Source organism: Eulemur rufifrons, chromosome 3 (genome assembly GCF_041146395.1).
Source record: "Eulemur rufifrons isolate Redbay chromosome 3, OSU_ERuf_1, whole genome shotgun sequence".
In the NCBI taxonomy this organism is placed as follows: domain Eukaryota; kingdom Metazoa; phylum Chordata; class Mammalia; order Primates; family Lemuridae; genus Eulemur; species Eulemur rufifrons.
The window spans coordinates 4,977,166-5,003,236 of record NC_090985.1 but is presented as its reverse complement, the minus strand read 5'-3'; the positions used below and the strand labels follow the sequence as shown (position 1 = coordinate 5,003,236).

At 45.2% G+C, this 26,071-nt stretch overlaps 1 protein-coding gene across 3 annotated transcripts in view; it reads left to right on the top strand.

Annotated features, from left to right (window-relative positions):
* Window positions 1–26,071, top strand: part of ZNF592 (zinc finger protein 592) — a 51,697-nt gene that overhangs the window by 4,902 nt on the left and 20,724 nt on the right. For 2 of the 3 annotated variants that reach the window (XM_069466581.1, XM_069466584.1), the window contains exons 2-4: window positions 1,183–1,259; window positions 10,517–10,672; window positions 23,577–25,815. In XM_069466581.1, coding sequence (XP_069322682.1) covers window positions 23,596–25,815 — 2,220 coding nt within the window. In that variant the 5' untranslated portion in view covers window positions 1,183–1,259; window positions 10,517–10,672; window positions 23,577–23,595. The remainder of the gene's footprint in view (window positions 1–1,182; window positions 1,260–10,516; window positions 10,673–23,576; window positions 25,816–26,071) is intronic. The other variant, XM_069466583.1, reaches the window with a different exon arrangement.

The following is a 26,071-nucleotide window of genomic DNA, read 5'->3' as shown; positions in this document are numbered from 1 at the left end:
AAAAAAAAAAAAAGAATTCCTGCCTTCAACTCTGCCTGGTCATGGTGAGCTTTCTCCTTGGATTGGAATCTTGATGAAGTTTGAACTGTCTTACACTTCTTTCTGCTTCTGCAATACTGGGAAGAATGGTGGACACTCTAGAGTTTCCAATCTGTATTTTTCTATGGTGAAAAATAAAATCCAGATAGACTAACCTAGATTGTGGATTATTTTCCATTTAAAACTCTAAAAATAATATAAGAAATACATATTTATGTAGAAAATTTAGGAAATACAGATAGGTGTACAAAGGAAAGAAAACTGACTGATAAATCCTACAACCTAGAGCAACTGTTAACATTTTACTATTTTGGTATTTATATTAGATCTTTATCACTATCCCTATCTTTATATGTAAGCTTATTTGAACCTTTTCTTACAACAATAGAAACGTCTTGACTAGGGGAGAGTTCTGAATATCCATGTCTGTGAGGCAGAGCAATTGCATGTAACCCAAGTCCATGGATGTCTCCGTTTGTGGGCATCTGGTCCAGTGCCCTCCCCTTCACTTGCTCTAGAGGTATAGGATGTGATATCCATTAGCTGATTACTTTTGAGAAATGTTTTCAGGGGAGCAGAGCGCTACTTTAGCCAACCATTTGCTTTAATTTGACAGCAGGGAAGTGTGTGTGTGCGTGTGTGTGCGTGTGTGTGCGTTGAAATGACACATCTGATCCTTTTTATGGCTCAAAGAAAAGTTAATGAATACCTTTTGAGTTTAGTGTCACCACAGAGTCACTCCTCAAAGCTGTCAGCACTTATGGGCTGTCCTTTGCTCACTGTGTGACTTTGGTGAAGTCCCTTACCGTCTCCATATCCGTTCTGAAGGTGCTGTGTCAAGGTTGCCCCTTCCTCTCATTAACACAGTCCAGGGGATGAAAAGGATGATGCTGTCTATGTGTGTGACTGATTGTGGAAAGACTACACAATGTTGGGTGACGGAAAGGAGTATGTCTGCTGAACAGATTAACTTCTCATCTCAAATCAGTATGTGTGTGGGTAAAGGGTTTGTGATTTTAGCTTTTTGTTTTTGAGAGCTCCAGGATTATCGGGACCCCCTTAGAGATTCTGAAACTTTTCTTTAAAAAGTTTTATGTTTATTTTTGTTTTAACTGAAACTTTTTTTTTTTTTTTTTGTGACAGGGTCTCCCTATGTTGCCTTGAACTCCTGGGCTCAAGTGATCTTCCTGCCTTAGCCTCTGGAGTATCTGGGACTACAGGTGTGTGCCATGTCACCTGCCTGAAACTTTTTAAGTTGTCCAGAGGTGGCATTAAGGGTCCTCCATAAAAATCAACAGGCTGGTGCTGAGAATGCAAGACCTGTCTGTACCCCAGGTCTAACTGAGAATAGACTTGCTTCCTCTCTGGACAGAGTTCACCATAAGATCTCCTTACCTCTGAGTGGAGGGATTGGAGTGGTTTTTGCTTTATTATTTTTTTACATTTAAATTTTATTTTATTTTATTTTTTTGGAGATAGAGTCTTGCTGTGTTGCCCTGGATAGAGTGCCGTGGCATCAGCCTAGCTCACAGCAACCTCAAACTCCTGGGCTCAAGCAATCCTCTCGCCTCAGCCTCCCAGAGTGCTAGGATTACAGGCGTCAGCCACCGCACCTGGCCTAAGTTCTGTTTTATTTTATTTTATTTTATTTTGAGATTGGGTCTCGGTCTGTTGCTCAGGCTGGAGGGCAGCGGCCTGATCGTAGCTCACCGCAACCTCCAACTCCTTGGCTCAGGTGATCCTTCTTCCTCAGCCTCCCAAGTGGGTGGGACTGTAGGCACACACTACCACCATACCCCACTAATTTTTATTTTTTAAAATTTTTTGTAGAGATAGGGGTCTTCTCTCGCTTTGTTCCTCCAAAGTGCTGGGATTACAGGTGTGAACCACTGTGCCCAGCCAACTTTATATTTTCTTGCTTTCACTTGAATTTTATACAGGCTTATATATCATCTTTACAAAAACAAATAACTGGTAAATCTACTTTCATTTTAGAGACAAACACAGAATGCCCTAAAGCAAAAACTCCAACTGCCTAAAACTGTGATCCTATAGAAGAGGTATGATGTTGAAGTTGGCCGTACTCCCTTGATCCAGCAGCCAATAACCCAAACCTAAAGAGTCAGAATGAGACAATTCCACCATGTGACACTCTCCCCATCACAGAAGCCTAATTAAGCAGTTTCAGGGGAAGATGCCTTTTTGTTAGATATGCTTCAAACAGGTGAATTAGTCTGGCACCTCTGATTGGTGTAGTCTCTGAATTCAGAGAGCCCGGGCTTGCACCCATCTGGAAGGAGGTATAGGAGAGTGTGATTGGCTTCGAGCTTCAATTGTTGGATGTTTTGTTTAGGAGTGCTTCTAAAGAAATCACTCCTTTTCTGGCCCTGGGCGTCTTGCTCTGGAATACTGGGCTCAGTCTCCCCTCAGTCTCTGGGGGATGCCAGAGGCCTTGGTGTTACAACTTGGGGATCAAGGGACTGTGGAGAGAGGGCATTTCCATGTGTAAGTCTCATATGCCTTCCTGGGATTTTTCCCCCTTTTGGGGGCTCAGCCTATCCTGGGGGTAAGGTAGGGGGTTGCTTTTTCCTCATATCTAGTCTTTGGTTGTAGGAACATTTTACCTACATTTCCCTTGGCAAGCTGGAGCTAAACATGAGCCAGTGTAGTGGACTCTGGTATGCTTTTCTCTTCCCCTGCTTTGCCGCAGTTTACAGCATTCTTCTCTTTTCTGCCAAGTCAGTTACTGAAGTTGAAAGTGTTCCTTTAGCAAGCCAAAGGATAGAGCGAGACCATAGGGAGAGGTTTTGAAGATAGGTGTCCACTGTAACTGTCAACCATCCCAGGGCTACTCCAGGGCCTGAAGACTCATCTGAGGCAGAGCTTTGGTATTTTCAGAGGAAGGGGGAGTCCAGGGGTGGGCACTGAGTAGCTATTAAGTTTTTCCTGGGCTTGGCCCAGCCAGGGCTCTGGTCTGTGTGGTGAAAGTCTACTCTCTGCCTTTGCCTCGTTAGATAGACTCTCTACCCTGAACGGAACTGGCTGAGGTTGTAAAAACCACTTTACCATCTAATACTTCATTAGAGCTATAAATCTTCAGGCCCTTAAAAATGTTAGATGTCTGATTAATACTACCATTCTTTTTCTTCTTCACTCAGACCAATAACACTACCTTTTTTTTTGAGACAGAGTCTCGCTCTATTGCCCGGGCTAGAGTGCCGTGGTGTCAGCCTAGCTCACAGCAACCTCAAACTCCTGGGCTCAAGCGATCCTCCTGCCTCAGCCTCCTGAGTAGCTGGGACTACAGACATGTGCCACCATGCCCGGCTAATTTTTTCTATATATTTTTTAGTTGTCCGGCTAATTTCTTTCTATTTTTAGTAGAGACGGGGGTCTCACTCTTGCTCAGGCTGCTCTCGAACTCCTGACCTGGAGCGATCCTCCCGCCTTGGCCTTTCAGAGTGCTAGGATTACAGATGTGAGCCACACCCCCTGGCCTACCATTGTTTTTAGTTAGAATGTTTTCTTTATTTAAAATCTTGTGGAGCCATTTTGCAACTGGACCATCATTGATTAGTAGTCTACAGTTGCTTATGAAAGGCCCACCCTGGGTGGTCTGTGGAGCATAAAGGAACCATGTGAGATGAACTTTGCCCTCAAGGTGTTCCCCCACTGAAAGCAATTAGAGAACAATTTACTTCAGACCAGAAGTGTCTCAAGGGGGCTTTTCTTGCTGAGGGCGATGGTTACTCTCAAACAGGTCACCCTCTGCGATGGCTGGAGTCACCTCTGGGGAACGTTCTCTAGTACCCCAGAGAAAATGGATTGACTGGCCATTTGGGAGGAGAGAGGTTGTGGCAATGATGTAATCTTGTCTTTCATTACCTCGCTTGTCTCCCCTTGACTCTGCTTCCCTAAGTGCTGTACCTGAGTGAAGGCAGCCCCCATCCACAGAATATAAACCCCAGTGCCTGGCATTCCATCCTCACAGCTCCCGGCCTGTGAGCCTAAGGCCTTTGCATTTCCATCTTAGAGTTCTCTTTTAAAATATTTACACCTTCCTGGGGAGGTCATACTCTTAGTTCATCACCAAACAGTAGCTTTAATTACTAGGAATTAATTAAGTCAACTGAGAAAAAGACTGGGACCCAGGCAGGCACTTAGGGGCAAGAGTGTCTGAAGGGACACACTGTTGCAGGGCAGGAGAGAAGTGAGGGCAGCAAAAGAAACTTTCATGCATATCAGTTGCTACAGGTGAGTGTTGCTGACTCTGGGCCCACCCTGGTGGTCCCGCTGGCTGGGGCATGGAGTTTGCTATGAGCTAGCACTGGTACCGGGGCTTTGAGGCAGAGTTGAAATTTCAGCTGAGTCTTTAAGGCTTGTGGGGATTGTTTTTTCTCTCATTTAAAAAATAATATACACTCAGTTTAGAAAATTTGGGAACATTCAAGAGGAAAACCAATCCGTCATAATTCTTCCTAACGACAGACAGCTGAGATATATGGGCAGCGGAGAGTGATCCTTTTAAAATGTAAGCACATCCATTTCTCTATCCCGAGTCCTCCTGTCGCCTTCCATCATCTACCTCCCACCCCCATCTCCTATGCCTGTTTTAGGGCCTTTCTACTTTTTCCTCTGCCTAAAACCTTTTCTCCCCCATATTCACATGGCTTGCTCTCTCACTTCAGAATTGAGAATGTCTTCACTCTAATTTCTGATTTCAGATGAGGATCCCTGGTTGAGAAAGGCTGTGTGACTACCTGACACATGATGAATCTGTTTGTGTCTGTCTGTCTCCTCCCGGTGGATTGTTAGCTCCACATGAGCGGGAACTTGGTCTGTTCTGCTCATGGCGGTATCCGCAGTGACTAGAACAAGGCTTAGCACATAGCAGGTGCTCAATATTGTCGACTGACTGAAAGTGCATGAAAGCATGTGCGTGTGTTGTGGAGATGCGGTGGGAAAGGGCAGTATAGCGAGCAGCTGGAGGGGCAGAGGAATGTGGATGGTGTGGAGAGGATGAGGAGGATGCTCTCAGCAGGAATGGCAGTTGGAGACGTCGTCTGCTCTATTCCAGTCTCTACAGTCTCTTCTCTTACTGGCGTTGTTGAGGGGAAGGCAGTGATTTGGCACCATGAGGTAAGTGAAGGGCAGCTGCTGAAATATAAAATCGGTAGACCTGGTCTAGGCCTAGCTTATGGAGGTTTTCGAAAACCTGACCCAAGGATTGGGCATGATGTAGTAGGCATAATATAGGAAACTATTTTAGGTTCTCCAGTGGAATGAGTAGGACCTGATGAAAATGGTGTTTGGGAAAGATTAGTCTCAGACGTGCAGGGTGACCGTGTAGGGACAGACCAGATGGGGTGAGGAAATAAGGCCGGGGGTCGGCAGACATGAAATGGAGCAGATGACATCAGGGAGACTGGATGAAGGCAGCGTGCTCCCCAACTGCTGTGTGGCTGCCTAAGGGCTTCCAGTGCTCCCAACATGGTAGAGTTTAAAGTATTGTCAGTGATTTCTAATGAATTTTGGAAGGAGGTGGGGTTATAAGAGTGAATGAGGAAAGAAGAGTCCTCCTTAAGGTGTTGAGGGTGTGTATCAGGTTTATTCGTCTGGTGGTGAGCAGGGGGTGATATCCTGAACTGGTCTAGTCTGGCGGACTGTGATCCAGGACAGGAGCCTATCTTTCTGGCCGGCTGAAAACCGTTTCCTATGTGAGTCTAGCTGTCGGTGTTCTTGGGCTTTCTTCCGAACCTGCACATATACTAGCATGGCACCTGAAATCCATTTGTTCAATCACCTTTCAACTTCCTTTTCTATCTCCATAGTTTTATCTGTTTCTCAGAGCTGCTTTCAGCTTACAAACCCACTTGGGTTGGATTGACTAGAAATACTTATTTCTAAATGGTTTTTGTTTCATTAGGCTTCTGGCCTGTTTTTGTCAAGGTGAGAAGAGATTTTGGTATAATCAGCTTATTATCTTTTGGTACAGTCGTGTTTTGAGACTGGTGTTTCTGATGTAGTCATTAATTTCTAGAATAAATATTTGAGCGCCTGCTGTGTGCCAGGCCTTATTCTAGGCACTGAGAGCATAGCAGGGAAAAAAATAAAACTCTTACCCTCATGGAGCTCGTGTTCTAGTGTGTGTGGGTTTAGAGACAATAAACAAGTGAAAGATAAAGTATGAGAGATAGTAAAAAGTGTCATGGAGAGTAATAAAGCAGGGATGGTGGATGGGGGGTTTGGTGGGGAGGCAGATTTTCTATTTATTTAGACAGAGTCTCACTGTGTTGCCCTGGCTAGAGTGCCGTGGCGTCAGCCTAGCTCACAGCAACCTCAAACTCCTGGGCTCAAGCGATCTTCCTGCCTCAGCCTCCCAAGTAGCTGGGACTACAGGCATGTGCCACCATGCCCAGCTAATTTTTATATATATATAATATATATATATGTTTTTAGCTGTCCAAATCATTTGCTTCTATTTTTAGTAGAGACGGGGGTCTCGCTCTTGCTCAGGCTGGTCTCGAACTCCTGACCTCCAGCGATCCTCCTGCCTTGGCCTCCCAGAGTGCTAGGATTACAGGCGTGAGCCACCACGCCTGGCCAGATTTTCTATTTTAAGTCAGAGAAATCTCACAGACTGAAAGACATTTGAGCAGAGATCTGAAGGAGGTGACAGTGAGCCATCCAGGTATCTGAGGGAAGAGCAATCAGGATGCAGAGAAAAGCAAGTGCAAAAGCCCTTGAGGTCAGAGAGTGCTTAAATTGTTTAAAGACCTGCAAGGAAGTCAGTGTGGGGGCGGTGGTGGGTGGAATCCCATCGTGGCCCAGCCTCTAGTGATTCTGACTTAATTGTTCTGAGCTGGGGTCAGGCATGGGGATTGGTCCCTAGGTGTTCCTGATGGGCATGGGGGGAGGGTCAGGCATGGGGGTGGAGGTGGGGTTCTAATGCTTCTCAGGTGTTCCTAATGGGCATGGGGGGAGGGTCAGGCATGGGGATTGCTCCCCAGGTGTTCCTAATGGGCATCCAGGGCTGAGAGTCACTGGTCTAAGGGTTAAATAACCCTTGTCCTCTGTATTTGATGGGGAGATTTGGATGGGTAACTGTGAGTAGGAGACTACAGCTGCTCTGCTGGGAAGGCCAAGGCAGGGCCCTGTGACCTTTCCAGGAATAACAGGAATCTTCCAAAGTAATAAAAACTCTTTTCAGTTTATGTACCTTTTCTCCTTTGATTACCTCACCTCTCTGGCCCTCAGTTTCCTTGCTTGTAGAGTGAGTGGCTTAAATTTAATGGTTTTCTAGAATCTCTTTGGCTTTGACAGTCCTTAACCTTTCTAATTCTGGAAGAATCTCTAATCTAGAACAATGGTCTAGGACAATGTTTTCTAATCCTGATCTTATAACACCTAAGGTGTGTCATTATTATGGCAAAGGCTATTGTGAATGTCTCAGTACCACACTGAAGGAAAATCTGTACGATGTCCAGTGGCACCTCCGTGAGATGAGGGTGTTGGGAATTCTGGAATGTGAGAGCTGGCCTTCCTGTTCAGAGTTCAGAGTACAAGGGCAGCTTGGTGCTTGGAGGCAGGTGGGAGCCTGAGTGCCAGTCTCAGCTCACTGATGGGTGAGTTCCTTTCGAAGTGGGAATACTGTGTTGTAAACTGTAAAGTTCCTATACATCCCAGTGTGAGCCTGTGATTAGGATGACCTGGGAGAAGCAGTCAGCCTGGGCCAGGGAAGCCTGATGCTCAGGATTGTGAGCCCCCGTCTGCAGCCAGACGGTGTGATTGCATGTGCAATCCGGGTAACTGACACACCCGATGGCTGGGGGACCAGGTTAACCTGGAGCAGATAACCAGGTGCATTCATGGGAGTACCTGACAACTCACTCTGGGACGTCAGACTTTAGACAACAGCTGACCCCTGGTCTCTGACTTTTGTCCTCAGTTGGACAGCACAGTGTCTGCTTGTTAGTTTATGTTTTGAAATGTGAAGGTCTAAATAAAAAAAAGAAAAACTCAGGGAAAAAAGTTTTCTCTATTTCCTTTCTATAGAATTGAGATAATTGGTTTCCTTTCCTTCCCTTCTAAATTTTTCCATTAATATTGTCTATATTTCTATTTAGAATCCAAACTAAATACCAGTCTGTCAAAATTGGGACAAAATGAAGTGAAGTGAGAGAATGCAGGATTAGAGTGAGAATGAGCCGAATTAGAAATTCAGGGAATGAGACCTTTTGTTCTGTCATTTGTGGGTACAGGCACTTGATGGCCACTGTGATTTCCCCAGCTTGCCTGCCCGCTGGCCCTGGCCCCACTCCCTGGCCCAGGCGTCCTCAGCCTCAGGGGCATCCCGAGGCTGTGTGGAGGCACGGCAGGCATCACTCTGGTGTCTCGGTCCTCTCCGCAGGCTTCTGACCAGCAGTCTGCTGGGACCCTCAGAGAACTTAGGAGGGAAAGCTTGCTGGCCACTGAGGTTGGTGGCATAATACTTAAAAAATACATATATTTGCTATGTGAAAGGCAGTGCTGTAAGAGCTTTACAAACATTTGGTTATTAAGTATGAAATGTCCGATTCCCTGAAGTACTAAGTTTGACAGTTGATATCTCTGACACTTCACTTTGACACTTCTTGTTTTGTGCTTATTGTGAAGGTGCATCCTCAAATCTTTTAAATGCACATTTTGGCTTGTGATTATCTTTCACATTTTTTCAGAGCAATTTATGTGAAACCATGGATAAGTAAAAAATTCATGTTATTTTTGAATATGAGTTCCATCGTGGAACCAATGCAGCACAAGCAGCTCGAAATACCAGTGGTTTGGGAAGGATGCAGCTGATGAACCCACAGTACATCAATGGTTTGAGAAGTTCTCTTCTGGTGATTTTTTTTTTTTCCCTGAGATAGAGTCTTACTCTGTTGCCAGGGCTAGAGTACCATGGCATCAGCCTAGCTCACAGCATTCTCAGACTCCTGGGCTCAAGTGATCCTCCTGCCTCAGGCTCCCAAGTAGCTGGGACTACAGACATGCACCACCACGCCCAGCTAATTTTTTCTATTTTTTAGTAGAGACGGAGTCTTGTTCTTGTGTTGGCTGGTCTCCAACTCCTGAGCTCAAGCGATCCTCCCACCTTGACCTCCCAGAGTGCTGGGATTACAGGCATGAGCCACCACGCCTGGCCTGTGCTGGTGATTTTAATCTTGAAAATGAGCCATGTGGGTGACCTGAGACCAAGGTGGATGATGATGAGCTGAAAGCTGTAGTGGAAGCAAATCCATCTCAACCTACGCATGAATTAGCAGCAAGGTTTGACATTACTATTCCAACAATATTAGACCATTTGAAACAAATCATTAAGGTAAAGACGCTGGATAGATGGGTTCCGCATGAATTAAACAAGCGTCAGAAGAGAAATCGTCTCAAAACTTGCCTTTGTTTGCTGTCATGACATAAAGGTCAACCGTTTCTACACAGTATTGTTATGTGTGATGAAAAATGGATTCTTTTTGACAATCTCAAGTGTTCGGCACAATGGTTGGATAAAGATGCAGTGCCGAAACAGAGTCTAAAACCGAATATTCATCAAAAAAGTTAATGGTGTCTGTTTGGCCCAGTGCTGGTATTATCCACTACAGCTTCATGAAACCCGGTCAGTCGATTACAGCTGATGTCTACTGCAAACAATTGGGTGACATGATGAGGATGCTTGCGATTAAGCAGCTGAGATTGGTCTTGCAGGCCAATCCTCCTGCAAGACAATGCTCGACCACATGTCGCACAAACAATGCTGCTCAAACTGGGGAGGCTGGACTTGGAAACTCTGTCATGCACTGTATTCACCAGACCTTGCACCACTGACCGCCACTTCTTCCAGGCTTTGGACCACTTCTCGCAAGGGAGAATATTCAGTTCTCAACAAGCTGTGGAAAACACCTTTTACAATTTCATCGCCACTCACTCTCCAGGCTTCCTCGCTGTTGGCATAAACAAGCCACCATTAAGATGGCAAAACTGTGTCAATAGTTTAGGCGCACACTTTGGTTAATTGTACTGCTTTTTGTTTGAGATATAATAAACTACCCTTTTGATTGGAAATTGGATATTTCATATTCAATGACCTAATATTAACTCATTTGATTCCAATAATAGTGCATTTTACATACCGGGAAACAGACACAGAGGTGAAGAATCTTGCCCCGGGTCACACGGTCAGTCAATGGTAGAACTGGGATTTGTACCCGTCTGTGCTCTGAACCACTAGCCTATGATAGGGGAGGGGGAACAGATCTGAGGCTGGGAAAAGTGTTGTCTTTGATGACATTTGTGGCCTGCTTTGAATTTATGTTTGAGGATTTTTTTCAGGGCCTTACCTTCACTTGGATTATTATTATTAGTTTTTAAAACTATCTTTCCTTACCTTAACATTTACCTTTGGACCCATTAAAAAAATATTTTATTTTTCTTCTTTCCTTAGGTGGTATTTGGACACTAGACCATGTGCCTAGGTGGAAGTTTTTCCTTTCTCCACAGCTCCACTCCCCCAGCAACGCTCGCCACACCCTTGTTTTGAGAACCTCACTAAGGTGTGATGTCTAGGCTGACCTGAGCTGGCCTTGAAGAGCTGAGGAATGTAAGAGACTTTTTCTGTCCCTTGGTGGGTTGTTTTTTTGTGTGTGTGGTAAAAGACATTATAACAAAATCTGCCATTTTTAAGTGTACACTTTGGTGGCATTAAGTACATTCACAATTGTGCAGCCATCACCACTGTCCTGCTCCAGAACCTTACATCATCCCATACGGAAACTCTGTACCCATCAAATAACTCCTCCTCCTCTCTCTCCTCCCAGCTCCTGGCAACATCTGTTCTACTGTCTGCCTCTGTGAATATGCCTACTGTAGGGACTTGACATAAGTAAAATCATATAATATTTACCCTTCTGTAACTGGCTTATTTCACTTGGGATAGTACCTTCAAAGTTCATCAATCTCATAGCATATGTCAGAGTTTCCTTTCTTTTTGAAACTGAATAATATTCCATTGTGTTTGTGTACCACATTTTGTTTATCCTTTTTTCCATTGATGGATACTGGGTTGCTTCCACCTTTGGGTATTGTGAATAATGCTGCTATAAACATAGGTGTGCAGCTATCTTGAGACCCTGCTTTTTTAAAAAAAATTTTTAAGTTTTTAAAATTTTTTAAATTAAAAAAAATTTTTTTTTTTTTTAGACAGAGTCTTGCTCTATCTCCCTGGGTATAGTGCATTGGCATCATCGTAGCTCACTGCAACCTCAAACTCCTGGGCTCAGGCGATCCTTTTGCCTCAGCCTCCCAAGTAGCTGGGACTACAGGCGAGGGCCACAATGCCCGGCTAAGTTTTCTATTTTTAGTAGAGACAGAGTCTCATTCTTGCTTGGGCTGGTCTCGAACTCCTGAGCTCAAGTAATCCTGCCGCTTCGGCCTCCCAGAGTGCTAGGATTACAGGTGTGGGCCACTGTGCACAGCTGAGACCCTGCTTTTAATTCTTTTGAGTATATGCCCAGAAGTAGAATTCTGGATCATGTGGTAATTCTATGTTTAATTTTTTAGGAACCACCCTATTGTTTTCTGTAGCGGCTGCACCGTTTTACATTCCCACTAGGGATGCACTAAGATTCCAATTTCTCTACTTCCTCACCAACACTTGTTATTTTCTGTTTTGTTTTGTTTTTTATTAATAATAATAGCCATCATGAGTGTGACCTCGGTGGTTATCTAGTTGGACCACTAATCAGGCTAGGTCCCTATTTACTCAAATGTTGAAATGTAGAAAAAATATGGTAAACCTCCATGTACTCCACGCAGATCCGGATTCAACAGTTACCAATTCGTGGCCAATCTCAATTCATTTATATACCCCTCCCTGCTTTCTCCTCCTGCCTGTGTTATTTTGAGGCCAACCCCAGACATCACCTCATTTTATCTGTGAACATTTCACTATGTGTCTTAAAAAGATAAGGCTCTTGATATTCCATTAGTCTGATGGCAGAAAGGCACACAGGGCTGATCCTCTGGATACATTATTCCCTGTCGTTCCCTTGGATCAGCGGGGACATACAGTGGGCGCACAGAACCCTGGATATTGGATCTGTTGCCAAGCTGGGTTGTGGGTGAAAAGCTGCTTTGGCTGGAGCCCTGCTTTCCTGCAGAAGGCTGATTGCCCTGAAGTCTGAGCAGTCGCGAGAAAGCCCACCGCAGGGCTCTGTGGCGCATGGCTGTAGTCCCAGTTTCTTGGGAGGGGCTGAGGCAGGAGGGGGGATCACTTGAGACTAGGGGTTTGAGGCCAGCCTAGGCAACATAGCAAGACCCTGTTTCTGATAAAAAGAAAAAAAAGAATAAAAGAGAAGAGCCATTCAGATCTCTGTTAAGAGAAGAAGGAGAAAAGAAAGCAGAAGAGGGGGATAAGGGAGAGAACAAGTGAGGGAGAGGCAGAGGGAGGGAGGGGGAGAGAGAGAAAGCGTACTGTGGAGGAAGGAATGGGGGAGAGGATGAGAAAGAGTAGAGTGTGTGCGTGCGTGCGTGTGCATGTGTATGTGTGTGTGTGTGCAGGAGAATGGCAGTGAAAGAACAGAGCACCTGGGAGAGAAACTCCTTACTAGCTCCTGTGGGGATGTAAAGCAACCACAGAGCTACCCCAGGACTAACAGCACACTACTGTGTCCCCCCAAGCCTCTCGCTTCTGGGATCTCCGGGACTGTAGCTGTCTGCGGTAGGCGAGACTGGCGCGACAAACATGGGTACCAGAGGCGGAAAGAGTGAGCCTGTAGAAGGCCACTTTCTCTTTTCTGCATCTTTTGCTTAGGGAGGGGTTTGGTTCCCAGTGGGTCTGAGGCTGCTGGCTTCTTGTTTACGCGTGGGGGTCCCCACTACCGAGAGATGATACTTTTCCAAAGTTAGGGGGAGGCACCGCCTAGGTTGGTGTGTGAATAAGAGGAGCCCTGTCCCACTTTTTTCAAATCTCTGTGTCTTGTTCCCTTCTAACAAAGTGTGGTGCGCAGCGAGGGCCCAGGTCACACAGGATCAGTTTTTATCCGAATTCTCAGCTCAGTGTGAACTTGCTGCCTATGTCTGGCTTCCACCTGTCGCAGTCAGCTCCGTAGTCCTGCATAATCCCAACTCCTTCCAGTTTTCTTTTTCTGTCTTTTTATCTTTTGAAAACCATAACAGTTATATTGGTACATAAGTTATATGCCATGTAAGTTGCCCATTTAAAATCTATAATTCGGTGGTTTTTAGTCTGTTCACAGAGTTGTATCCCCTTTTCTTAAGACTCAGGACCACCCCGTGTCCTCCTCTTCCCTGCGGTTCTCAGAGCCAGCCTTCCCTCTCCACTGCGTCATGCTGATCCCACCTCAAGGCAGATGACATTATCATGGCGACATTGGCCAGTAGGCATCCCCACTGATATAATGTTTAATTTAGTCAGCCCTTACAGGGCCCCAGGATTCATAGACAAGGGTTACTTTGGGTAGACCCCTTTCTGCTGGTGATCTTCCCATCAACACTGAAGGTCTCTCTATTTATAAAAGGTTTTAAAAAGCAAAACACCCAAAAGGTTGCATATTTGCCAAATTTTTGACTGATAATAAACCTGCCCGGGAATCCGTGAATATCTTGAGCAATCTAGTTCTGGACAAATGAGCTGTCAAATTGTTCCTCTTTCTAATGGTGGATTGTCCTCCAGTGAACACACCGGAGCTTATAAACAGACAGTACAGTAACGCACGGGTGTGTATGTCAGATGGTGATAAGTGCTGGGAAGAAAAATAGAGTAGAGTAAAGGGGTGGGGATTGAGGGTGGGGGGTGGGGATTGTCTCTCACGGAGAATGGCCATGGACGGCTGCTGACAAAGTGACGTTGGAGTAAAGGCCGGAAGGAAGTGAGGAAGTAAGCCCGCAGAGATCTGGGGGAGGAAGATTTCAAGCAGAGGGAATAGGAAATGCAAAGGCGCTGGGACAGGAGCATGGCCGACATGCTTGAGGAACAGTAACGCGGCCTTGCGTGCCTGGACAGACGCGGTGAGAGAGGCGTAGGAGATGGAGGGCAGTTAGATCATCTGGTGTGCAGGCTGCATTTCATTCCGGGTGAGACTGGGTGGCATTGAAGGGTTTTGAAGAGAGGACGGACATGATCTGATGTGTGTTTTATTTTTTTATTTTTATTTTTTGAGACGAGGTCTCACTATGTTGTCCAGGCTGGAGTGTGTTGGCTATTAACAGGCACAATCATGGTACACTGCTGCCTTAAACTTTTCAGCTCAAGCGATCTTCCCACCTCCGCCTCTCAGGAAGCTGGGACTACAAACACGCACCACCAGGGCTGGCTAATTTTTAAACTTTTTTTCTAGAAATGAGATCTGGCTAAGTTGCCCAAGCTGGTCTCGAACTCCTGCCTCAGCCTCCCAAAGTGCTGGGATTATAGGTGCCAGCCACTATGCCCAGCCTACATGTGTTTTAAAAGTAGTACTTCGGCGACTGTGTTGAGAATGACTAGGAGAGGCAAGGGTGGAAGCAGGGAGACCAGTGAGCAGGCTTTTGTGGGAATCTCGGGGAGACATGAGAGGGAGGTAGTGAGAAGTGGGTGGACTTGGGTATATTTTGAAGGTAGTGTTGACAGTGTTTGCTTGTGGGTTGGATGAAAGGTATGAAGTAAAGAGGTTTTGGCCTAAGCAGCTGGGAGGATGGAGGTGTCATTTACTGAAGTGGGGAGGTCTGTAGGGGGAAATTAAGAGTTACATTTTGGACATAGTAGGTGTTGGATGCCTATTAGACATCCAAGTAGAGATCCAAATGTAGAAATACTGGTTAATAATTCAGTGAGTGCCTTTTGAGGGGCTTATTGAATAGCAGGAGAGAGAAGGTTTTACTGAAATAACTGCAATAAAGGTAGAAAAGTATGTTGTGAAAAAGAATAAATAAAGCAAAAGGGAGCACAAGGGAGGGTGAGGTGACGTCTGTAGGATTCTGTGCCCTTGTTGAGCCTTCAGTGGTGCCCACATGTTTTCAGGGGCTTGGCTGTGGGTGCTCAAGAGTAGGGTCTGGGCCTTCAGCTTTGTGTCCTCAGTGGCAGCCGTAAGTCTTGGCATTTGGTAACTGAGGTGTGAACTTCCCCTCTCTGAGCCTCAGTTCTCCATGTATAAAATGAAGAGGTCGGACTAGACCGGTGTACTAGAGTGAACCAGGAAGCTTAAAAAAAAAAAAAGCAAGGACCCATCCTAGACATATTGAGTCAGAATTTCCATGCCTGGAGCCCGGGTATCTGCATTTTAAAGTCACTCCCCATGTTACTCTTTTGCAGTCAGTCCAGCAGCAGCCTGCAGACAGGCACTTGGAAACCCCTGGGCCAGATAATTTCTGAGGTCCCCTTCAGCTCTAACATCCTGTGAGTCTTGTTAGAATGCTTGCGATATAATTCTGTTCTTGGGAAGGGGGATCTTTGGTTGGGGTGGAAAAGGCATGGTGGGAGGGAGGAGAAGCTGCCTCTGGGCGAAGGCCACCTTGCGCAGGGCAAGCAGGGGCAGGTGGCAGGTGCGTCAGCCAGGGAGCTGGAGAGGCATTGAGGAATGGTTCTGGGAGTGGTGGGAGCAGTGACAGCTCATCTGTCTCTGGGAGCCAGGTGTGTTAGGTCCTGGAAATGGAGAGAAGGATATGATCCCAACTTTGAAGAGGCTCACGGCTACTGGGAAGGACGACAAGAAAACTCATGATTCCAGCCCACTGTGGGAAGTGCTGCCTTCAAGGAAGGGTATCCCAGGTGTCAGGAGAAAGAGGAGGAGGAGGAGGAGGGCAGAGGACCACTGGTGTCACAGCACTCAGGAGGAGTGACATCCCCTAGAGCTGAAGCTTGGGATGAGGAGCAGTGGTCAGGCAGATTTGTGTTTGGGGGTGGGGTTGGAGTATCAGGCATTCTTCTCTAGTCAGGGGGAAGAGCTCAAGCCCTGACACAGAGGCATGAGCAAGCTGTGGTTAGAATGAAGGATGTCCTGGGAAGTGGCTGGAGTGGTGGGCAGAGACCAGGTCAGGAATGATCCTCATGCCAGGCTGAAGTGTTTGAGCTCTGTCCTGAAGATGATGGGGATTTTGAACAGGGACCTCTCTGTGATCAGATGTGTTTCACAGCAACCATCCTGGCAATGTGCGTTGGAGGGGTAAACTAGATAGAGAAAGAGACAGTGAGAAAATTTATTTTGCCTGGTCCACTGGACGGCGGGGGTGGTGTAGCTGTTTTCGTACATACTACTGACAATCTCTTTGGGCCATTTTTTGCTACTTGTTTGAATATCAGGTGCGTCATGAAATGAAACATTGGCCACTGACTCTGAACATCTGTGACTTGGGATCACTTGGACCCATAAGTAGGCCTTAGATGTGTGTTGAGGACAGTGATATGTATATTGTAGGGAATCTGTCCACTTTAGGAGTTAATTTTTACTTAGAAATCCATTAGTTCTAGATTAATTTGCCCAGCTGTTGCAGCCTAGTCTGTTCAAGGACTCAGAAATCCTTAAAGTTAGTTTAGTTTTACATATTCAATCAAGGTCTGCCCGAGGTCTTCACTTGGGTGACTGCTGATACCACAGGAGTGGAAGCCAGTTCCTTGTGGTTCGCTATTGCTTATTCTTTCAGCTTTACCATTCCCAGTCTGTGCCTTCGTTCTGGGTCCAGGAGCATGGGGCTCTTTTTCTGTTTCCTTTGATGCGTCTGAAGTTTCACTGAGCTCCCTTCTTTCCCTACTACCCCTGGAAGCAATGTCTTTCTCTGATCAATGTTCCTGCTAGAGTCCAGGCTGAAGCCCCCACGGGTCTTGAGAGCAGCAGCTCACTCTCAAGCTTGCTTGCTCATTCTGTCTTTCCTCTTGCCCAGCTTCCATTGCTGGTACAAAAGAGGTTCCCCTACCTGGCAACCAACACAACAGTTTTCTTTTCTTTTCCTTTCCTTTCCTTTTCTTTTCCCTTTCTTTCTTTCTTTTTTTTTTTCTTTTCTTTTCTTTCTTTCTTATTTTTGAGACAGAGTATTGCTCTGTTGCCCCAGGTAGAGTGCAGTGGCATCATCGTAGTTCACTGCAACCTCAAACTCCTGGGCTCAAGTGATCCTCCTGCCTCAGTCTCCCAAGTAGCTGGGACTACAGGGATGTGCCACCACATCTGGCTAATTTTTCTATTTTTAGTAGCGATGGGGTCTCGCTCTTGCTCAGGCTGGTCTCGAACTCCTGAGTTCAAACAGTCCGCCTGCCTCGGCCTTCCAGAGTGCTAGGATTACAGGTGTTAGCCACTGCGCCCGTCCTAAAAATTCTTAAGCATTATAAACAATAATTGAACACAGATAGATGCTATCAATATATAAGACATGGTCAATCATGTAGGGGAGCAGGGTTAAGAGCCCCCCCCCATTGTAAAATATTCTTCCATCCAGTTCTGATCCCACAAACAATGGCAAATCCAAGAAAACTTCATTTTTGTTGTCTCATTGTCCATTGTTCTGCAATGTGTTGTTTGCCTTCGTATTAAATAGAATATACTGAATAGAGATCAGATTTTTCTAAATGCTTTTGGAGCACCTCTGCCTCTTTGATGTCCTGTTATTGCACTTTTATTAATCTGCTGTTACGAAACTTAACATTGCTGAGAAAACCACATGACCAAATTTAATGTTACTTGAAATTTGAAGGCTTTGTGCTTAAGGAAAAAAGCTCATGAGTTTATTCTTGTTCTTAGTTCCTCAGAGCCTTTTTTTTTTTTTCACTTTTAGATTTGAATGTATGGATGTTACTACATTTATGTGTATCTTTTACCTGTAATAACTTCAGTATAGTTTTTGACTAATGGATAAAGTCATCTTTTATCTGTCTACATCTTTAATTTTAAACTTCAGGATACTGCCCTCTCCTCTTTAGTATTCTGAGGTTTGACGAACAAACTTTTAGTTATGCTTCTCCCTTTCCCTTCAGTCTTCATCTTTCCAGAAAAATGGAGTTCTAATGTTTAGAATCTCATTAGAAAGCGCTTCCAGATACTTTATAACTTCAATCTCATTTCTCAGGACCTTTCCCAACTCTGGCATGTCTTTCTGAAGGTGTGGGAGCCCACGCTGCACAGCACGTGTAGCTGCGGACACGGTGGCAGTGAATAGGGGCCCGGAGCACAAGCTCTAAGCTGCTCGCAGTGTGCTTTCTGACAAGGCCTGCCATTTTCTGGGCCTTTTGTGATGAAACGTGCAATGTGGTATCTTAAGAGAATAGTCTAAGCCGATGCCTAGGCCTCTTTATTGAATAGTTTAGCTTAGAACCTGTTATTCTAATAGCATAATTGGTACTGCTTTTCCCTAAATGTTCCTTCACATTTGCCTTCACTGATGATCATTTGCCATAATTTTGCCTATTCATACAGCCTTATGAAAACTTGTCTTTTAATTTTACATTTTGATTTAGAGCAGCTTAAAGGCAATTTGCAAATTTGAAGATTTCACTTTATTGCTTTGACAAATATTTGCTGAGTACCTAATGGGGATGCAGTGATGAATGAGACCGATACGCTGCTTCCTTTGTGATGCGTACAGCCTAACGTTCTTCTGCTAGGTTGTTGGATCCCAAAGCATTTTGAATGTGAGACCTCCTTTTTAAAATAAATTTTTCATGAGTCTTCATTCAGTAGGTTGGTCATTGAGAACACATATGTAGATGTGAAGTTTGGTTCCCTTATGAATTAGAAATCACCATTCTAGGTCATTTATGAAAACATTAAGCTCCAGTCCAGAACGGGTCAGTGGGTTAAAAACTTCACTGTTCGTAGTTCCCTGTCAATGACAATCACATAAAGGCATACACAGACCATGTACATTAACAATCCAAGTCTATGGAATTCAATTTTTGTTGTTGCTTTTTGGTAGAATTTTGACATTTAAAGTTTGTAGAAATTCTACCTACTGGTTCTGCCATAATTATATATAATCATATTGTTTTTACACCCTCAAAGAATTGTAATAGACTAATGAGGGCTGGGAGGCCTTTCCAAGATTAAGATGCTCCTTCTCGCCATCCAGTTAATATGTTTACTTACATGTTTTGTAAAATGACCTGGGCAAACTAGTAGACCCTGTAATAGTGGGAATTTATATTCAGCTTTGCTCTTTTTTTTTTTTTTTTTTTTTTGAAATAAGCTTCCAGTTCTTTCCTGAAGTAAAACTTATTCTGAGAGGGGATGAGTGTCAGTCTGCCAGTCTCGGAGTTGTTCTTTACCCGCAAGTGGGCTGCATATACTGTTGCGTGGTTCCACTGTCTTGCCTCTGAGGGAAACTTGCTCTCAGCCCAGGCCACGGAGAACCTGTGATCTGCCTTCCCTGTGGACTGGGCCACTCTAGATCACTCAGTGAGCTCACCAGGCGTGGATCTGCCTGGCTTGTTCAGATGCCTGGGGGTGAGTCTCTGCCAGATGCTCTGCAGGCTGGGCCCTGGCTCCTCGCTGGCGTTCATGGGCGTGGCTCTGGCCCCATGGTTTGCTCTTCCCAGCTTTGGCTTGCCGCTTTCAACAGGTTGCAGACACTGGTCTATGCTAAAGCTTTTTATTTCAACTACACCTTTTATTTTAATTAAGTCACCCCATTGATTTTCTAGCTAGCCTTCTGCTGAGTCATGCCAGATGTGCTTTAAGAATTTTATATTAATGATTTTCAGAGTCCTGTGTAAGGAGCTCCTCAAATTTTTTTGGCCTGCCTAGTTTCTTCTTCTTTTTTTTTTTGCATGTTAAAAGTAAAATTTAATAAAATTATTTAAGTACTACAAATTAAAGTAGTTTGAATAAATAATTTGAAAATGAGATAAACAAAAGAAAATAATTTCATTATCTGTTGAGATACTTTTAACATTTTGGAGTATTCTTCTAGCCTTTTTCATAAAAAGTATGTATTTAAAAAATTAGCCAGGACTGTGGTGCCCCTCTGTAGTCCCTGCCACTCGGGAGGCTGAGGCAGGAGGATCACTGGAACCCAGGAGTTTGAGGCTGCAGTGAGCTGTGATTGTGCCACTGCATTTCAGCCTGGATGACAGAGCAAGACCTCGTCTCTAAAAAAAAAAAGAAATATATATGTATGTATATATATACACACACACACACGGGCATATATATATTTAATTTTTCTTTAATTTTTAATTTTTTTTTTTTTTTTTTTTTTGAGACAGAGTCTCACTCTGTTGCCCAGGCTAGAGTGAGTGCCGCGGCGTCAGCCTAGCTCACAGCAACCTCAAACTCCTGAGCACAAGCGATCCTCCTGTCTCAGCCTCCCGAGTAGCTGGGACTACAAGCATGCACCACCATGCCCGGCTAATTTTTTCTGTATATATTTTTAGCTGTCCATATAATTTCTTTCTATTTTTAGTAGAGATGGGGTCTCGCTCTTGCTCAGGCTGGTCTCGAACTCCTGAGCTCAAACGATCCGCCCACCTCGGCCTCCCAGAGTGCTAGGATTACAGGCGTGAGCTACCACGCCCGGCCAATTTTACTTTAAATAAAGATTGTACTGTACTTCAGTATCCTTTTTTCCTCACTTTTTGTCAGGACTATTTCTCATAGCCTTAATTTTGATCTGTAATATGATTTATAATGATGCCTCATTTAATTGTACTAATATACCATAATTTATTGAACCAATTTCCTGTTGTTGAATCTTTAGGTTGTGTCTCCTTTTTGTATTATAAATATTCTTTAATGCTTGTCTTTGTCACATCATCTCTATTTCCGTAGGATAAATTTCTGGAAGTGCAATTATTGGGCTTTTTTTATGCATTGCTAAATTGCCCGTTAGTAGATAAGTTGTATCAATTTATACTACCTTTAGAATGCTTATTTTGCCACATCTCTGCCAATACTGGGATTATTGCTTTTTAAAAACTTCGGTCAATTCGATAAGCCAAAAGTGGTTTCTCATTATTTTAATTTGTATTTCTCTAATTTCTTGTGAGTTTGCAACTGTTTTTTATTTATTTTATTTTATTTATTTATTTATTTTGAGACAGAGTCTCACTCTGTTGCCCGGGTGAGTGCCATGGCGTCAGCCTAGCTCACAGCAACCTCAAACTCCTGGGTTCAAGCGATCCTCCTGCCTCAGCCTCCCAGTAGCTGGGACTACAGGCATGCGCCACCATGCCCAGCTAATTTTTTCTATATGGTTTTAGTTGTCCATCTAATTTCTTTTTATTTTTTTTAGTAGAGACGGGATCTTGCTCTTGCTCAGGCTGGTCTCAAACTCCTGAGTTCAAAGAATCCACCTGCCTCGGCCTCCCAGAGTGCTAGGGTTATAGGCGTGAGCCACCGTGCCTGGCCTGCAACTGTTTTTTTATAATAATTGTCCATTTGTGTTTCTTCTTTTAATTGCCTGCTCATCACCTTACCTCAAGCTCATTTTTATTTTCTTCTTTTTTTTTTTTACCCCCTAAAGCTCATTTTTCTAATGAATTGCTATCTTTTACTTACTGCTTTGTAAGAGCTTTTAATATATTAAGATATTAATGACGGTAACTATATGTTACAAGCATACTTTTTGGTTTGTTGTTTGCCCTTTAACTTTGTGCAGACAGGTTTTCGATGAATAGAACTTTTTATTGGTTGTCTTTTTCTTTACTGTTTCTTCTTTTGCTTTTATAACTACATTTTGATTAATTTCTATCTTCTATTTATAAAAAATGCAATACTCATTTTAGAGTAAGGTTCAAAGGAATACAAACACACAGGTATGCGGAGAGTCCTTTATTCACTATTGTCAATTCTGCTGTTTTCAGTTTTTCTTACAAGGGCTAAATAGAAAACACAATGTGATATTTGGCTTTTAAAGGCTTCAACTTTGGCATTTAAAATCCTTATAAAAGGTTTTCCCTGCTGCAGGGGTTTGAAGCAGACATTACATCGAAAGAAGGTAAAGTTCTCCTCACAGAGAAATCTCAGGGATTGGCTGAGAATGGTCAGAGATAAAGTAAATATCTTTGCTAGAAAATCAGAGCTAGTAAATAAAAGGTGTGGCTCAAACGCATACTTAGTTTTACATTATTATAATGACAACATTTTTTATTAGTTTTTTAGTTTTTTTAAATTTAGCATTATAAGTAGTTTTTTATGTTGCTATGTAGATTTCATAATTAGAATTTTTAACGACTGCTTAATAGTCCTTCTAGTATTCAGCCATTGCCTGTTCTTGGACATTTAGATTCTTTTTTGTGTGTGTCTCTTTTGTGCTGTTTTAATGATACTATACGGTACAGTTTTGCATATAGCTTTCGGGAAGTTTTGTTCTTAGGATACATTTCTGGAACTGGGGTGCCTGGACCCAGAGTTTGCCACTCACTGGTTCTATGCAGCTACCACCCTGCTGTCTAAAAGAGTTGTGTCCGTCTGCATCCAGAAGGGTTTTCAGCATAAACATGGTTTAAGAAATACGTAAGCCAGTAAAACCCCGGGATGCTGAAGCAGATGCAGGATTTAAAGGCTGAGCAAGGGATATGGTGAGGTTTTTCTCCATCCTCCGGCAGGTTTGAGCCAGCCAGTTTCATGTTTCATCTTAAGCGTGAATGTTATGATAATTTCCCACTGAAAGGCCTCTTTCCAGGGCCTTGGGCTTCCCCTGCACAATAGTTCTGTAGCTGTGCTTCCCCAGGTCATGAAGGAAACAGGTGCATCAAGTTAAAATAGAATTGTTATTCTCTTCTTTGTGTATACAAAGTTAAAACAGAATTTAGCCTTTCCCCAAACTGTCACTTGGCCAATTTGATCAGTATGTGGTACCTTGAAAGTCACCCTGCTCCTCAGGTTTAATGGTCCATTCACCAACCAATAACAATTTTAGGGTGAAAATCAAGGAATCAAGTGTGTCTGCTGAGTAGAGAAAAAAATACCTAGAGGACGATAGCGTTTTCTAGAGTTTATTCATGAGACAACACAAATCCTGGCAATAGGAAGTCATTTTGGATTTGATTGAATTCATGTAGCAAAAATCCCCCAAAGTTATATAAAGTTAGTGAGTAATTACTAAGAGTAAATTATCAGAACAAGTTATAGCCAAGTCTCATGTAGAATCAGATGTTTTCTAAAGGAAGCGCTGGACCATGCTTTTTGTTTTTCTCAAAGGACTGAGTGATTGGCTTTTTGCTCACATACATGATCATGGAGTAATGATGTTCCCTGAGAAACTGAGGGCGTGTGGTAGGAGTGTACCCTTTTTTTTGGCTATGCAGTCGGTAAGGAATTTCCAGGTATTGAGGTTTAAGACCTGCCAGGCAGGGTTGTCACTATGTATAAAATTCTCTTTTCATCTCTCCCCCTACTGTTCCAGTGTTTTAGAAACCTGGTGGGGTAAAACTCAGGTGTGTGATTTCTTATCATAGTACTTGGGGTTCCGTGTGGGCGTGCTGACTGCGTATGTGTGTGTTAGTGTGATGAGCCATGAAGATGATGCAAGACGGAGTCCCGTGGGACCATGGTGGTCACTGATTCTGTTCTCTGTTTCTGTTATAGCCCTTGCCAGCATCCAGCCATGGGGGATATGAAAACCCCAGATTTTGATGACCTTCTGGCTGCTTTTGACATCCCCGACCCCACCAGCCTTGACGCCAAGGAGGCCATCCAGACGCCCAGTGAGGAGAATGAGAGTCCCCTCAAACCTCCAGGCATGTGTATGGATGAAAGTGTGTCCCTGTCTCACTCAGGATCAGCCCCAGATGTGCCGGCCGTGAGTGTCATTGTTAAGAACACCAGCCGCCAGGAGTCATTTGAAGCGGAGAAAGACCACATTGCTCCCACCCTGCTACACAATGGATTCCGGGGCTCAGACCTGCCTCCAGATCCCCACAACTGTGGGAAGTTTGATTCAACTTTCATGAATGGAGACAGTGCCAGGAGTTTCCCTGGCAAGCTGGAGCCTCCCAAGTCAGAGCCGTTACCCACCTTCAACCAGTTCAGTCCAATCTCCAGCCCCGAACCCGAGGATCCCATCAAAGATAATGGGTTTGGGATAAAGCCCAAGCACTCTGACAGTTATTTCCCACCCCCTCCTGGGTGCGGGGCTGTGGGAGGCCCAGTCCTGGAGGCTCTGGCTAAATTTCCAGTCCCGGAGCTGCATATGTTTGATCATTTTTGTAAGAAAGAACCTAAGCCAGAGCCCCTGCCCTTGGGGAGCCAGCAGGAGCACGAGCAAGGTGGGCAGAAGGCAGTGGAGTCTCACAAAGAGCTGGATGCCAGTCGATTCTTTGGGGAAGCTTTGGAGTTCAACAGCCACCCTAGCAACAGTATCGGGGAGCCCAAGGGGCTTGCCCGGGAGCTTGGCACCTGCTCATCAGTCCCCCCTAGGCAGCGTCTTAAGCCAGCTCATTCCAAGCTGTCCTCTTGTGTGGCAGCCTTGGTGGCCCTACAGGCCAAAAGAGTGGCCAGTGTCACTAAGGAGGATCAGGCTGGCCACACAAAGGATGCCTCAGGGCCCACTAAAGAGGGTTCTAAAGGCAGCCCCAAAATGCCCAAGTCACCAAAGAGTCCCCGGAGCCCTCTGGAGGCCACTAGAAAAAGTATCAAGCCATCGGACAGCCCTCGGAGCATCTGCAGTGACAGCAGCAGCAAAGGTTCCCCTTCTGTGGCTGCCAGCTCCCCACCAGCAATTCCCAAAGTCAGAATCAAAACCATTAAGACATCATCGGGGGAAATCAAACGGACCGTCACAAGGATCCTACCAGACCCTGATGATCCAAGTAAGTCTCCTATTGGGTCACCTCTAGGGAGCGCCATTGCTGAGGCCCCAGGTGAGGTGCCAGGTGACGAAGTGCCTGTGGAGGAGCACCTTCCTGAGGCAGGCACAAATTCAGGGAGCCCCCAGGGTGACAGGAAAGGAGATGAGAGCATGACAAAGGCCAGTGACTCTTCGTCTCCCTGCTTCAGCTCGGGGCCCCGGGTCCCAAAGGGGGCTGCCCCAGGCTCACAGACGGGCAAGAAGCAGCAGAGCACAGCACTGCAGGCATCCACCCTGGCCCCTGCCAGCCTCCTTCCCAAAGCTGTGCACCTGGCCAACCTGAACCTCGTCCCCCACAGTGTTGCCGCATCAGTGACAGCCAAGTCCTCAGCTCAGAGACGGAACCAGCCACAGCTCACGCAAATGTCGGTGCCCCTGGTCCACCAGGTGAAAAAGGCCGCCCCACTGATTGTGGAGGTCTTCAACAAGGTCCTCCACAGCTCCAACCCCGTGCCCCTCTATGCGCCAAATCTCAGCCCGCCTGCGGACAGCAGGATCCACGTGCCGGCCAGTGGGTACTGCTGCCTGGAGTGTGGAGACGCATTTGCCTTAGAGAAGAGCCTGAGCCAGCACTACGGCCGGCGGAGCGTCCACATTGAGGTGCTGTGCACTCTGTGCTCCAAGACGCTGCTCTTCTTCAACAAGTGTAGCCTGCTGCGGCATGCCCGCGACCATAAGAGCAAGGGGCTCGTCATGCAGTGTTCTCAGCTGCTGGTGAAGCCCATCTCTGCGGACCAAATGTTCGTGTCGGCCCCTGTGAACTCCACGGCACCAGCAACCCCGGCCCCCTCTTCCTCTCCCAAACATGGCCTCACTTCAGACAGTGCCAGTCCCCCTCTTCCAGCCTTGCCGCTCTACCCCGACCCAGTGAGGCTCATCCGGTACGCAGTCAAGTGTCTTGAATGTCACAAACAGATGCGGGACTACATGGTCCTGGCTGCACATTTCCAGAGGACGACAGAGGAAACCGAGGGGCTGGTAAGCAGACCCTCACTGTGTTGGGTGTTGGGCTCCTAGCTCACATCAGTTCCATGACTGGAGCTGGACATGGAGAAAAGAGCTCATTGCTGTAGGGGCAGTGGTAGAATCTTAGAAGTCTTAGAAGAGGATGTCTGATGGGGTGGTCAGTGACCTGCCTGAATATGTAGTGCTTGGTGTTTATTGGGAAAGGCGCCCATGATAGGAGAGAGCCTGGAGATTGAGCAAGTGTATTTGTGCACACGCCCCGTCTTCC